The sequence below is a fragment of the Narcine bancroftii genome, chromosome 6 (assembly GCF_036971445.1).
Source record: "Narcine bancroftii isolate sNarBan1 chromosome 6, sNarBan1.hap1, whole genome shotgun sequence".
NCBI classification, from domain to species: Eukaryota; Metazoa; Chordata; class Chondrichthyes; order Torpediniformes; family Narcinidae; genus Narcine; species Narcine bancroftii.
The window spans coordinates 135,623,541-135,635,624 of record NC_091474.1 but is presented as its reverse complement, the minus strand read 5'-3'; the positions used below and the strand labels follow the sequence as shown (position 1 = coordinate 135,635,624).

The 12,084-nt window shown below is 39.1% G+C and overlaps 1 protein-coding gene across 4 annotated transcripts in view; it reads left to right on the top strand.

Annotated features, from left to right (window-relative positions):
• Nucleotides 1-12,084, top strand: part of col9a1b (collagen, type IX, alpha 1b) — a 159,330-nt gene that overhangs the window by 118,338 nt on the left and 28,908 nt on the right. For 3 of the 4 annotated variants that reach the window (XM_069886151.1, XM_069886153.1, XM_069886152.1), the window contains 2 exons: nucleotides 9,155-9,301; nucleotides 9,422-9,476. In XM_069886151.1, the coding sequence (XP_069742252.1) occupies nucleotides 9,155-9,301; nucleotides 9,422-9,476 (202 nt within the window). Of the gene's footprint in view, nucleotides 1-9,154; nucleotides 9,320-9,421; nucleotides 9,477-12,084 lie in introns of those variants that run through there. The other variant, XM_069886154.1, reaches the window with a different exon arrangement.

Here is a 12,084-nt window from a genome sequence, read left to right as displayed (position 1 = left end):
ATGGAATACATTTATTCATTTCCATGTACCATTGGTGATTTCTCAGGCTCTCTTCAGATTTCCAAGTTGACATTATTCATTTTTTTGCTACAGCTAAGGCTGTCATAATAAATCTTTTTTGTGCTTCATCCAGTTTGAGCCCTAATTCCTTACTTCTTATATTAATTAGAAGAAAGATCTCTGGATTTTTTGGTATGTTGTTTTTTGTGATTTTATTTAATATCGGATTTAGATCTTCCCAAAACATTTTCACTTTCTCACATGCCCAAATTGGATGTACTGTTGATCCCATTTCCTTCTTACAGTGAAAACATTAACTGATAATATTGGATCCCATTTTTTTTAACTTTTGGGGCGTGATATCTAACCTGTGTAACCAATTATACTGTATTATGCATAACCTTGTGTTTATTATATTCTTCATAATTCCAGAACATAACTTTTCCCATGTTTTAGTTTTTATCTTTATGTTTAAATCCTTTTTCCACTTTTGTTTGGGTTTATAGCTTATTTAATTATTTTCATTATCTTGCAGCTTGATGTACATGTTTGTTATAAATCTTTTAATTATCATTGTGTCTGTAATCACATATTCAAAGCTACTTCCTTCTGGTAATCTCAGTCTGTTTCCCAATTTATCCTTTAAGTAAGCTTTCAATTGATGATAATGCAAACATTGTACCATGAGTTATTCCAGATTTGTACTTCATTTGTTCAAATGTTAATAAATTATTTCCCAAAAAACAATTTTCTATTCTTTTAATTCTTTTCTCTCCCATTCTCTAAAGGAAAGGTTATCTATTGTAAAAGGGATAAGCTGATTTTGCGTCAATAATAATTTTGGTAGTTGGTAATTTGTTTTTTTTTCCTTTCTAAGGGAATCTTCTTCCATATATTGAGTAAATGATGCAATACTGGTGGGCTTTTATATTGTACCAGGTTTCCATCGCATTTATAAGTATATGTTCTGGTACCTTCTCCCCTATTTTATCTAGCTCTATCTTAGTCCAATCTGTTTTTTCCCTTGTCTGATAAAAATCTGATAAATACCTTAATTGTGCTGCTCTATAATAATTTTTTTAAGTTTGGTAACTGCAAACCACCTTGGTTGTACCTCTCTGTTAATTTATCTAACACTATCCTCAGTTTTCCCCCTTTCCACAAAAATTTCCTTATTATTCTCTTGAGTTCATCAAAGAATTTCTCTGTTAAGGGAATTGGTAATGATTGAAATAAGTATTGTATCCTTGGGAAGACATTCATTTTAATGCAATTTACCCTCCCTATCAACGTTAGTGGTAATTATTTCCAATGTTCTAAGTCTTCCTGCAATTTCTTTATTAATGGCTGATAATTTAATTTGTACGAGTGAATTAAATTATTATCTAAGCTAATACCTAGGCATTAAATGGTGATTCTTTTAAAAATTCTGTATAATCCACATTACTCATTGGCATCGCTTCACTTTTATTTGCATTGATCTTATACCCTGATATTTCTCCATGCTCCTTCAATTTCTTATGTAGTTCTTTTATTGATATTTCTGGTTCTGTTAAGTATAGTATGATGTCATCTGCAAATAAACTGATTTTTTATTTTATCCTTTTATTTTATTTTCTGTTCTTATCAGTTCTGCCAATGGTTCTATTGCTAAAGTGAACAGTGAGGGAGATAATGGACATCCCTGCTTAATTTGACCTACTTAATTTAAATTGGTTCGATACATATCCATTTACTGTTACCTTCACCAATGGTCCATTATATAATGCTTTAATCCAATTAATATATTTTTCTGGTAGATTGAACCTCTGTAATACTTTGAATAAATAATTCCTTTCTACCCTGTCAAAGACTTTTTCTGTGTCTAAAGCAACAGCCATTGTTTGCATCTTATTTCCTTGAACTGCATGAATTAAATTAATAAATTTACAGACATTATCTGCTGTTCGTCTTTTCTTAATAAATCCAGTTTGATCTTGTTTTACTATTTTTGGTACACAATTGGCCAATCTGTTTGCTAATAATTTTGCTATTATCTTATAATCTGAATTAAGTAGAGATATTGGTCTATATGATGCTGGTGTTAGTGGATCTTTCCCCATCTTTGGTATTACTGTAATTAATGCTGTCTTACATGAATCTGGCAAGTTTTATATTTCTTCTATCTGGTTCATTAGTTCCAGGAGAGGAGGAATTAATAACATTTAAAATGTTTTATAGAATTCTATTGGGAATCCATCTTCTCCAGGCATTTTATTGTTCGGCAGTTTTTTAAATATATCCTTTACTTCCTCTGTTTCAAATGGTTTTATCAGTTTGTTTTGTTCCTCTTCTTGCAATTTTGGCAGTTCAATTTTAGCTAAAAATTCTTCTATTTTATTATCTTTCCCCTCACTCTCAGTTTGGTATAATTGTTCATAAAATTCCTTAAAGTTCTCATTAAACTTCATTGGATTATATGTAATTTGTTTGTCCTTTTTCCTTGATGCCAATACAGTTCTTTTAGCTTGTTCTGTTTTAAGTTGCCAGGCTAATATTTTGTGTGTTTTTTTTCTCCTAGTTCATAGTACTTCTGCTTTATTTTCATGATGTTCTTCTCCACCTTATACATTTTTAATGTTTCGTATTTTATTTTTTTGTCCACCAATTCTCTTCTTTTTGTTATATCGTCCCTTGTTGCTAGTTCTTTTTTCTGTACTTAATATCTCCCTTTACAACTGTTCTATTTATAGTCCTTTTTCATCTTAGTTAAATAACTTCTGCCTTCTAATGAAAGCTTTCATTGCATCCCATAATATAAATTTGTCTTTCACTGATTCCGTATTTATTTCAAAGTACCTTTTAATTTGGCATTCAATAAACTCTTTAAATTCCTGCCTTTTAAGTAGCATGGAGTTTAACCTCCATCTTGATGTTCTTGGTGGAATGTCCTCCAGCTCTATTGCTAATAACAGGGGTGAATGATCAGATAGCAATCTAGCTTTACATTCAGTTTTCCTAACTCTCCCTTGAATATGGGCCAACAACAAAAACATATCAATCTTTGAGTATGTTTTATGCCTACTCAAATAATATGAGTATTCCTTCTCTCTTGGGTGCTGCCTCTTCCATATATCCATAAATTTCATTTCCTGCATTGATTTAACCATAAATTTGACCACTTTATTCTTTTTGCTACTCTTTTATCCAGTTTTATCCAACATTGGATCCAAATTAAGGTTAAAATCCCTTCTTATAAAAATCTTCAAAAAAATATCTTGCATAAACTTTTGATCCTCTTCATTTTGAGCAAATTCCAAAATTCAGAATATATCTGACACTTTATCATTACATACCTACCTCCCTGCTGGGTCTATTTTGATTGGTATATTTTTATTAATTAATATAGCTACACCTCTAGCTTTTGAATTATATGATGCTGGTACTATGTGTCCTACCCAGTCTCTCCTTAATTTATTATGTTCCACTTCAGTTAGATGCGTTTCCTGCATCAGTAAATTTAATAGCCTCTTTTGTTTAATTTGGTTATGTATTCCATTAATATTTATAGTTATATAGTTCAACATGGCCATCTCATATCCTGTTTACACCTCATTTGTGCTTCCTCACCACCACCATCCCCCTTTTCTCCATTTTCATCTCTCAGTTTTCCCTTTTTAAACTCAATGTATGACAACACATTTAAAACATAAAATACTTCAACAACTCCCACATCCAATATTCCCTTAGCCCCAAATGTCCCCCCCCCCCCTCTGAGTTGCCCCTTATCCCTTGCCAGGCAACCACAACTCCCCTCTCCATTTGGATTGCGAACCTGCTCGCAAGTGTCAACTGATTTCGCAGTGACAGTTATTCTCTCCCACCCAACCCCCCTCAGAAAAGACTTTTTTAACACATATAACAAAGTTCACCCTCTTTTTCCCCTTACTTCCTTTCTTCCCTTCTCTTTCCCTTCTTTAGTTCTTACATATACATTATTTTTACATCTTTATATATATTTTATCGACATTTTTCATTCTTGTTACAACTCTTCATCTCTCCTTCTGTCCTGCAGGCGTTTTGCAAATTCTCGTGCTTCCTCCGGATCTGAGAACAGCCTGTTTTGCTCCCCAGGGATAAATATTTTAAGCACAGCTGGATGTCTTAACATAAATTTATAACATTTTTTCCAAAGGATCGATTTTGCTGTATTAAACTCCTTTAAGAGTTCAAAACTTATGTCTGGGTAAAAAAAATATTTTTTGACCCTTGTATTCCAATGGTTTATTGTCTTCTCCAATTTTATTCCTTGCCCGCTCCAGTATATTTTCTCTTGTCGTGTATCTCAGAAATTTTACTAAAACGGATCTTGGTTTTTGATGTGTCTGTGGTTTCGGAGCTAGTGTTCTGTGTGCCCTTTCTATTTACATTCCTTCCTGTATTTCTGTCATTCCCAAGATCTTTGGGATCCATTCTTTTATAAATTCCTTCATATCTGTGCCTTCTTCAGCTTCCTTTAGGCCCACTATTTTTATTTGTTTCGCCTACTATAATTTTCCAACATATCAATTTTCTGAGCCAACAACTCGTGACTCTAACTTTTTTATCACTTTCTTCCAATTTTCTTCTTAAGTCATTCACTTCCATTTCTACTGCCATTTCTTGTTCTTCCACATTTTCTAATCTTTTCCCAATTTCTGTCATGACCAGCTCTCATCTATTCACTTTATCTTCTGTACTTTTCATTTTTCTTTTAATTTCACAAAATTCTAATGTCAACCATTCTTTTAATGCTCTCATTTGTTCATTAAAAAAAAATCTTTATCTATATTCTGACCATCTGTTTTACCTTCTATTTCTCTGTGCAGATCTTGGTCTTCTTCTTCCTCTTCTGCATCTGTACCTGTTTTTGTTTCTTCTTCTTCTCTTTCTTGAATCTGTGTCTCTTCTGACTTTCCTGATGAGTTGCTTGTCTCACTTTACTTGGCTTCTTCTTGCTTGGCTTCTTCTTGCTTGGCTTCTTCTTGCTTGGCTTCTTCTTGCTTGGCTTCTTCTTGCTTGGCTTCTTCTTGCTTGGCTTCTTCTTGCTTGGCTTCTTCTTGCTTGGCTTCTTCTTGCTTGGCTTCTTCTTGCTTGGCTTCTTCTTGCTTGGCTTCTTCTTGCTTGGCTTCTTCTTGCTTGGCTTCTTCTTGCTTGGCTTCTTCTTGCTTGGCTTCTTCTTGCTTGGCTTCTTCTTGCTTGGCTTCTTGCTGTTGTCCTCTTCTTCTGGGCTACTCATCTGTTGGGCCTCCTGCTGCTGCTCTTCTTTCCTTTCACTCCCTTTACTGTCACTTTCCTCTTCCAGCTGAGAGCCCTGGTGTCGGGCATCCCTCAGCTGGTCATGTTGTGATTGCCTGCTCCCCTGCTGAGCCCCCTCCCGTCGGTGTTCTCCTTCTCCTCAGAAAGCGCACTGCACACTTTTGTTTGGCTCAGAGAGCCATTTTTGCAGTTTAAAGGTCGGGGGGTCACGACTCTGCGGGGTTGTCACCAACCTCGGAGAACGGGCTCTCTTCTCTACGACGTCTCCCTGTTTCTTCATGCAGGTAAGGCCTTATCCTTTCGGCATCTTTTCTTCTTTTTTTCCCGTTGTTTTTACTTTTTCCTTCTTGGGTGCCATTTTCTTTCTTTTCTCTACAACTTTATATTTTATTTGTTATATTTTGTATTTCTTGAACTTTGTATTTTCTTCACTTTATTTCTTCTTTTCTGGAGAGGGCTGGTATTCCCCTACTGGCCACTACTCCATCACGTGACTCTAATATTTGGGAAGTTGAAGTCTCTCATAACAACCCTGTTATTTCTTCTCTATTCCAAAATCTGCCTGTAATTTTTTCCTTGGTGTCCCGAGGGCTATTTGGAAACCTATTGACTACTCCCAATACAGAGATTGCTCCCTTCCTATTTCTGACTTCCACCCACACAGATTCAATAGACAATCCCTCCACAGCATCCTCTCTTTCTGCATCTGTGATATTATCCCTGACCAGTAATACCCTCCTCACCCCCCATCCTAATACTTTTAAAACATCCAAACCCCAGTACCTGCATAAGCCAACCCTGTCCATGCATTAGCCAAATCTCTGTAAAGGATACAACATTATAATGCCAAGTACTGATCCATACTCTAATTTCATCTCCCTTATTCCTAATATACCTTGTATTGAAATAGATAAATTTCAAACCCTTGAACTGAGTACATTTATACTTCCTCCCCTGCCTGTCCTTCCTCACTAACCACAACACCTTGAATCAACCTTTCCAATCCTGCTCTATTCTTTGCCTTCACTTTCCAGTTCCTATCCCCTGCAAAACTAGTTTAAACTCTCCCAACAGCTCGAGCAAATCTGCCCACCAGGTAATGGTCCCTCTGCAATTCAGGCAGATCATGCCTTCCCCAGAAGAGATCCCAATGATCTACAAATCTCAACCCCTGCTCCCTGCACTGATTCTTCAGGTATGCATTTATCTGCCATAACTTCCTATTACCCTCACTATGACACAGGCAGCAATCTCAAAATTACCACTCAGCTTCCTTCCTAGTTCCCTATATTCCCTCTTCAGGACCTCATCCTACTTCTATCTATGTTATTGGTACCAACGTGGACCTCAACATCTGACACCCTCCCGTTTGAGAATGTTGTGGACTCTATCTGAGACAACCCTGGCACCTGGGAGGCAATATACCATCCAGGAGTCTCAATCTTGTTTATAGAACCTCCTATCTGTTTGCCTAACTATCAAATCCCCAATAACTATAGCTCTGCTCTTCTCCCCACTCCCTTCTTAGCTGAAGGGACAGACTCTCTGCCAGACACCCGTCCACTATTATTTTTCCCTGATAGATCATTTCCCCAACAGTATATTTATTGTTGAAGGAAAAGCTCTTAGTAGTGCTCTGCACTGCCTGCCTAGTACCCTTACCGCTCCTGACAGTCACCCAGGTACCTACCTCCTACCTTTTGGGTGTGACTGTCTCCTTATAGCTCCTGTCTATCACCTTCTCTGCCTCCAAAATGATCCAGAGCTCATCCAACTCCAGCTCCAGTTTCCTAACTCATTCTATGAGGAGCTGCAGCTGGATGTACCTCTTGCAGGTGTAGTTATCAAGGACAATTGTGTTCTCCCAGATTTCTCACATCCTGCAATCAGAGCAATCCACTGCCCCAGTTGCAATCTCACTACCTACTTCACAAAGATCTTACCTGACATTACCTTTTGTATGTCCTCAGTCTCTGCTCCCTGAAGCCTCTTGAGACAAAGCCTCCAAATCCCCACTTGTGTACTGGGCCACTCTACACTGGTTGCTCTGCTTGAGCTTCCCTTTTTATTGGCTACAGCTAATTGCTCAATAGAGAGATTTAAATGAGCACCTACATGTCCCACTGTTTTTTTTTTAAATGCTTCTCCTCTCCTGCACAGTCCACTCTTCCAATTCCCAGTGGGATTTGAGGAATTGGACAGATATTTGCAGAAAAATGAAATACAGTTCTATGGGAGATGGGGGAATAGGCCAGGGCTAAGGCAAGGGATTGAATGCAGAGAGTATGGAATACAGAGGATCTCCTGCAGAATGGCTTCCTACAGAATGGAATAATTCTGGAGTTCTGTTGAAGTAAATATTTGGGGTGGTACAGTTGCACAACATTTGGTGCTTCCATCTCTCGGTTTGAGAGACCTGCGTTTGATATTCACCTTTGGTATGGCCTATGTCCAGGGTTGGCACCTGAACAAATGCTAGAGGGGAGCATTAGCGTGTTAGAGGGGACACAGTGGAATGATCATAAACTTGCTCAATGGGGGGACCTACCTGCCAATGAACATTAACACCATCTGCCCCTCACCCCATTGAGTGAGATGGGGGCGCTGCATTTATTGCGTCAAGTGTCACTAGATGTTACAGATGCTTGTCGCATGCTAATGGCATGGCCGGGGGAAGTTGGAGAGTTGATAGTGTGTGTCAAGCTAAATGCTAGTGACGCTTGATGCACACTAGTGATGCGGGAGGGGGTGGGGGCAGGTCTGATGGCAAACAATGCCCACGACTGTGTGGGGGGCACAGAACCTCACTGGGGGGAGCAATGCCTGTGAATGGTTCACCCCCCCCCCCCTTGGTGCCAACCCTGCCTGTGTCCAGTTTGTGTGTTCTTTTGGTAATTGGATAGATTACATCAGGTTCTCTCATTTTCTCCAACAGTCATGTTGGTAGCTTAATTGGCAACAGTAAATTACTCTTTTGTGTAGCTAGTTGGTGGGTAAATTGAAGAGCTATGGGAAATAAAGCAAATGCGACTAAAGGCATTTTGTGCTCTTAAGATCAAAGGGCACATCTATTGGCCAACCTCAGGTCTCCGGGGTTAATGATTTGAACTAGGTCACTTCTGGAGTTCTTGTCATACTTTTGAAAATGAATATGTCACTCAAAATATGTATTTCGTTTCTCCTGCTGCCTTCCTGTTTAAGATTAAGACTCGTGGCATATCTAAACCTTATCTGTTACCAAGGAAATAAAGAAACTAACTTTTAGTTATTAGCTCAATACAACAGTTAATCAGGCTCTGTTCATAACTCCAGCAACTTGACTCAAAGTGCTGTTTGTGTTGAGTTTGCTACTGCAACAACTTTGATTTTCTCTGGATGCTCTGAGTATCTTCAACATGGCAAAAATACCATGTGAGTAGCTTGGTTTATTAGCCCCTCTATTAATTGTCTCCAGTGGAAATGAATATAGTGGAATCTTTGAGAGTTAATGGCAATAATGTGAGGAAAAAATGGGTCAGAATAGGGTGAGTGCAAAATTGAGTGGTTGATGTTAGATCTGCAGCAATAAGTTGGCAATAATCTTCCAAATCTTTTTCATTCAGGAAAATAGACAAATCAGGATGTTAACTCCAACACCAATTCCAGAAGGTAAAAGCATAAAGATTGTTGATAGAAATAAACAATCTCTGGAACCCAGCAGTAGTTGCACACTCTGATGGTTCAGGGAAGAATGGCATCAGTACAGAAAGGCTTAATTTCAACACTATGAAGAAACATAGTGAAGTAACTAGAGATTCTGAAGAAGGGTGAATATTATACTACTATAGCTCCTAGATCTGCCTAATCTGTGAATTTATTTTTCTTTTCAATTTTCCAGCGTGGTAAAGTTGGCAAGGCTGGGTCCCATGGCAAAGAAGGCTTCCGTGGACTGCAGGGTACGGAGGGTGCCCAAGGACCAATTGGACCACAAGGGTTACAAGGAGATCGTGGATCTATGGGCTTACCTGGAAAGCAGGGTCTACCTGTATGAGTGCAATTATGAGTACAACTTTTATTTATTCATGCAAATTTATCCATTTGCCTGTCAAGTTTCAAGTTTAACATTGTATTTTTTAACATTTCTCTTTTTATGTAACATTGCTAGGGTAAAGAGCCTACTGACCATCAGATTAGAGCAGTGTGCATGAGAGTAATGCAAGGTGAGTACTTCTAGAACAAAATGGGTTTAAATAATGTACTATTCTGCGGCAAATGATCACATGCACAACAAAGTAATAAAATATGATTAAATCCATTATACCTCCTCACAAAAGCTCTGTGAAACATTGATAAAATGCACATAAAATAGAAAAATAGGATTTTTTTCCAAAGAATAAGAAACATCTATTGATGTATAGAGGGGGATCTGCCTCAAAAGATGTAGGATATAATCCAGTGGTTCTCAACCTTTTTCTTTCCACCCACATCCCACCTTAAGCAATTCCTTACTAATCCTAAGGTATAGGGAATAATTAAATTGGTATGGGAGTGGAAAGAAAAAGGTTGAGAACCACTGTTATAATTGTGCCTAACTGACTCATTGTGTGCACGGTTTCATAACTCGAAAGGAAATGGGCCAATGACAATTTTTCTCAAGCAAAATATTTCAATTTCAGTTGGGTCTAGAGCAGTGATTTGCAACCTTCCCTTCCCACCCACATCCCTTACTAATCACAGAGCATTGATGGCAAAGAGATTACTTAACGTGGTATTGTGAGTGGAACAAAAAAGGTTGAGAACTACTGATAGAATCAGACAGACGCATACAATTAGAAATGTAAGTTATATGTTGGCCTTCATTGCAAAGGGAGTGAAGCATAAATGTTGTTGCAACTTTATAGTGCAGATTTTTTGAAATGTTTTGGAAGGAAAGGTTGACTTGAAAGCAATATTTTCCAGATGAGTGATTGTGTTGGGCAAAGGGAGAATACAATGGAGAGTCGAAGAATAAGAAGTCATATAATTGAATCACTAATGTATAGAAGAAGACCATTTGGCATTTTGAATCAATACTGACTCCTTGTAGAGTACTCTCATTACAATACCACAAAAACACAACAAAATGGGAGCAGACCATCTGACATGCCCACGTGGGGCTCTGATGCTCTGTTGGCACCAGTTTGGTAACACAGCTTAGAACCAGCTGAGAAGACAGACGAAGAACGGCTGGAATCTCAAGCCATCATTGAGCAACTGGAGGAAGTCAGAGGGTCAGGCAGTGCATGGGGAGAAATTAGGTGGAAGGGGTCAGCCCTTAAACCTAAGGGCATGAACACCAATTTTCCTTGTTTCAGGTAATACCCTCCCCTCTTTCTTTCCATTTCTTCTTTACCTTCCGCTGTACTTTGTTTACAAACTGCATGCCACTGTCTCCCAGCTGAAAGTGGTCGGAAGAATCCTTTGTCCCGGCATTATCGAGGAGAGCAACCTCCCGGGCAGGAGCGGGTACCTCAGGCTCCCAGGAGGAGCGGGAACCATAGTTGGAACAAGCGATGGTGGGGAGGTGTCGGGGATTGGCAGCGGCAGTGGGGAGGTGTTCGGGATCGGCAATGGCTGATGCTACTGTGCTGTTTTGGAGTTTTTTCGATTTAGTTCTGATAACCGAAAAAACCCAAAAACAGAACAACGTCTGATCTCAAGTGTTTCGGATACAGGGCAATGTACTGTATACAGTGGCTTATACTCCTCCTCTGTGCCATTTTTTCCATACACCTCAATTCTTCAGTCTATCAAATATTTATCCTCCTCCACTTTAAATACTTCTAATGATCCAATTTATACCATCCATTGGGGTAGAGTCCTGCTCCCCTGACCTGGAACATCTGGTGATCAAGTGTAATTCATTCTACCTGCCAAGGAAGTTCACTGCCATCATCTTGGTTGCAGTGTACAGGTTGGCACTGGACGGACTAAGCACTGTGATTAACAGCCATGAAACAGCACATTCTGATGCCTTCCCAATCATTATGGAGGACTTCAATCAGGCCATCCTAAATCTGACAAACTACCACCAACACATCACATGCAATACCAGGGGAACCAACACACTCGACCACTGCTATACCACCATGAAGAACACATACCAAGCCATACCATGACTCTCCCAGCGTAGAAGCAGATATTGAAGACCATAGCACCCATGGTGAAGATGGCAAAAGTATGGTCGAGGGAGGCGGAGGAGCATCTGCGGGACTGCTTTGAATCGATGGACTGGAACATGTTCAAGAACTCCTCCATAGACTTGAATGAATATGCATCAGATATCACCGACTTTATCAAGAACTGCGTGGATGAGTGTGTGCCCACGCACACATACTGTGTGTTCCCCAACCAGAATCCACAACCTGTTGAGGGTGAGAACAAGGGTGTTTAAGGCCAGAATCGAGATCTTTAGAAGTCCAGGTAGGACCTGTGAAAGGTCATCTCTGAAGCAAAATGGCAATTCCAGAGGAAGCTAGAGACAATACATGCAAGCTATGGCAGGGAGTGCAGGCCATTACAGCCTACAAATGAGGGCGAACAGTTTAGACTACTATGATGCTTCATTATCTGATGAGCTGAATACCTTCTGTGTCTGCTTTGAGAAGAAGAAGCAAACAGAGCCAACTAGAATCCCTGAAAAGGCTGAGGATCCTGTGATATCTGTCTTTGAGAGTGACATCAGAACATAATTCAAGAGGGTGAACCCTCACAAGGCGTCAAGCCTGATGGCGTACCTGGCACGATCCTGAAAATCTGCACCAACTAACTAGCCAAAGTGTTCATGGA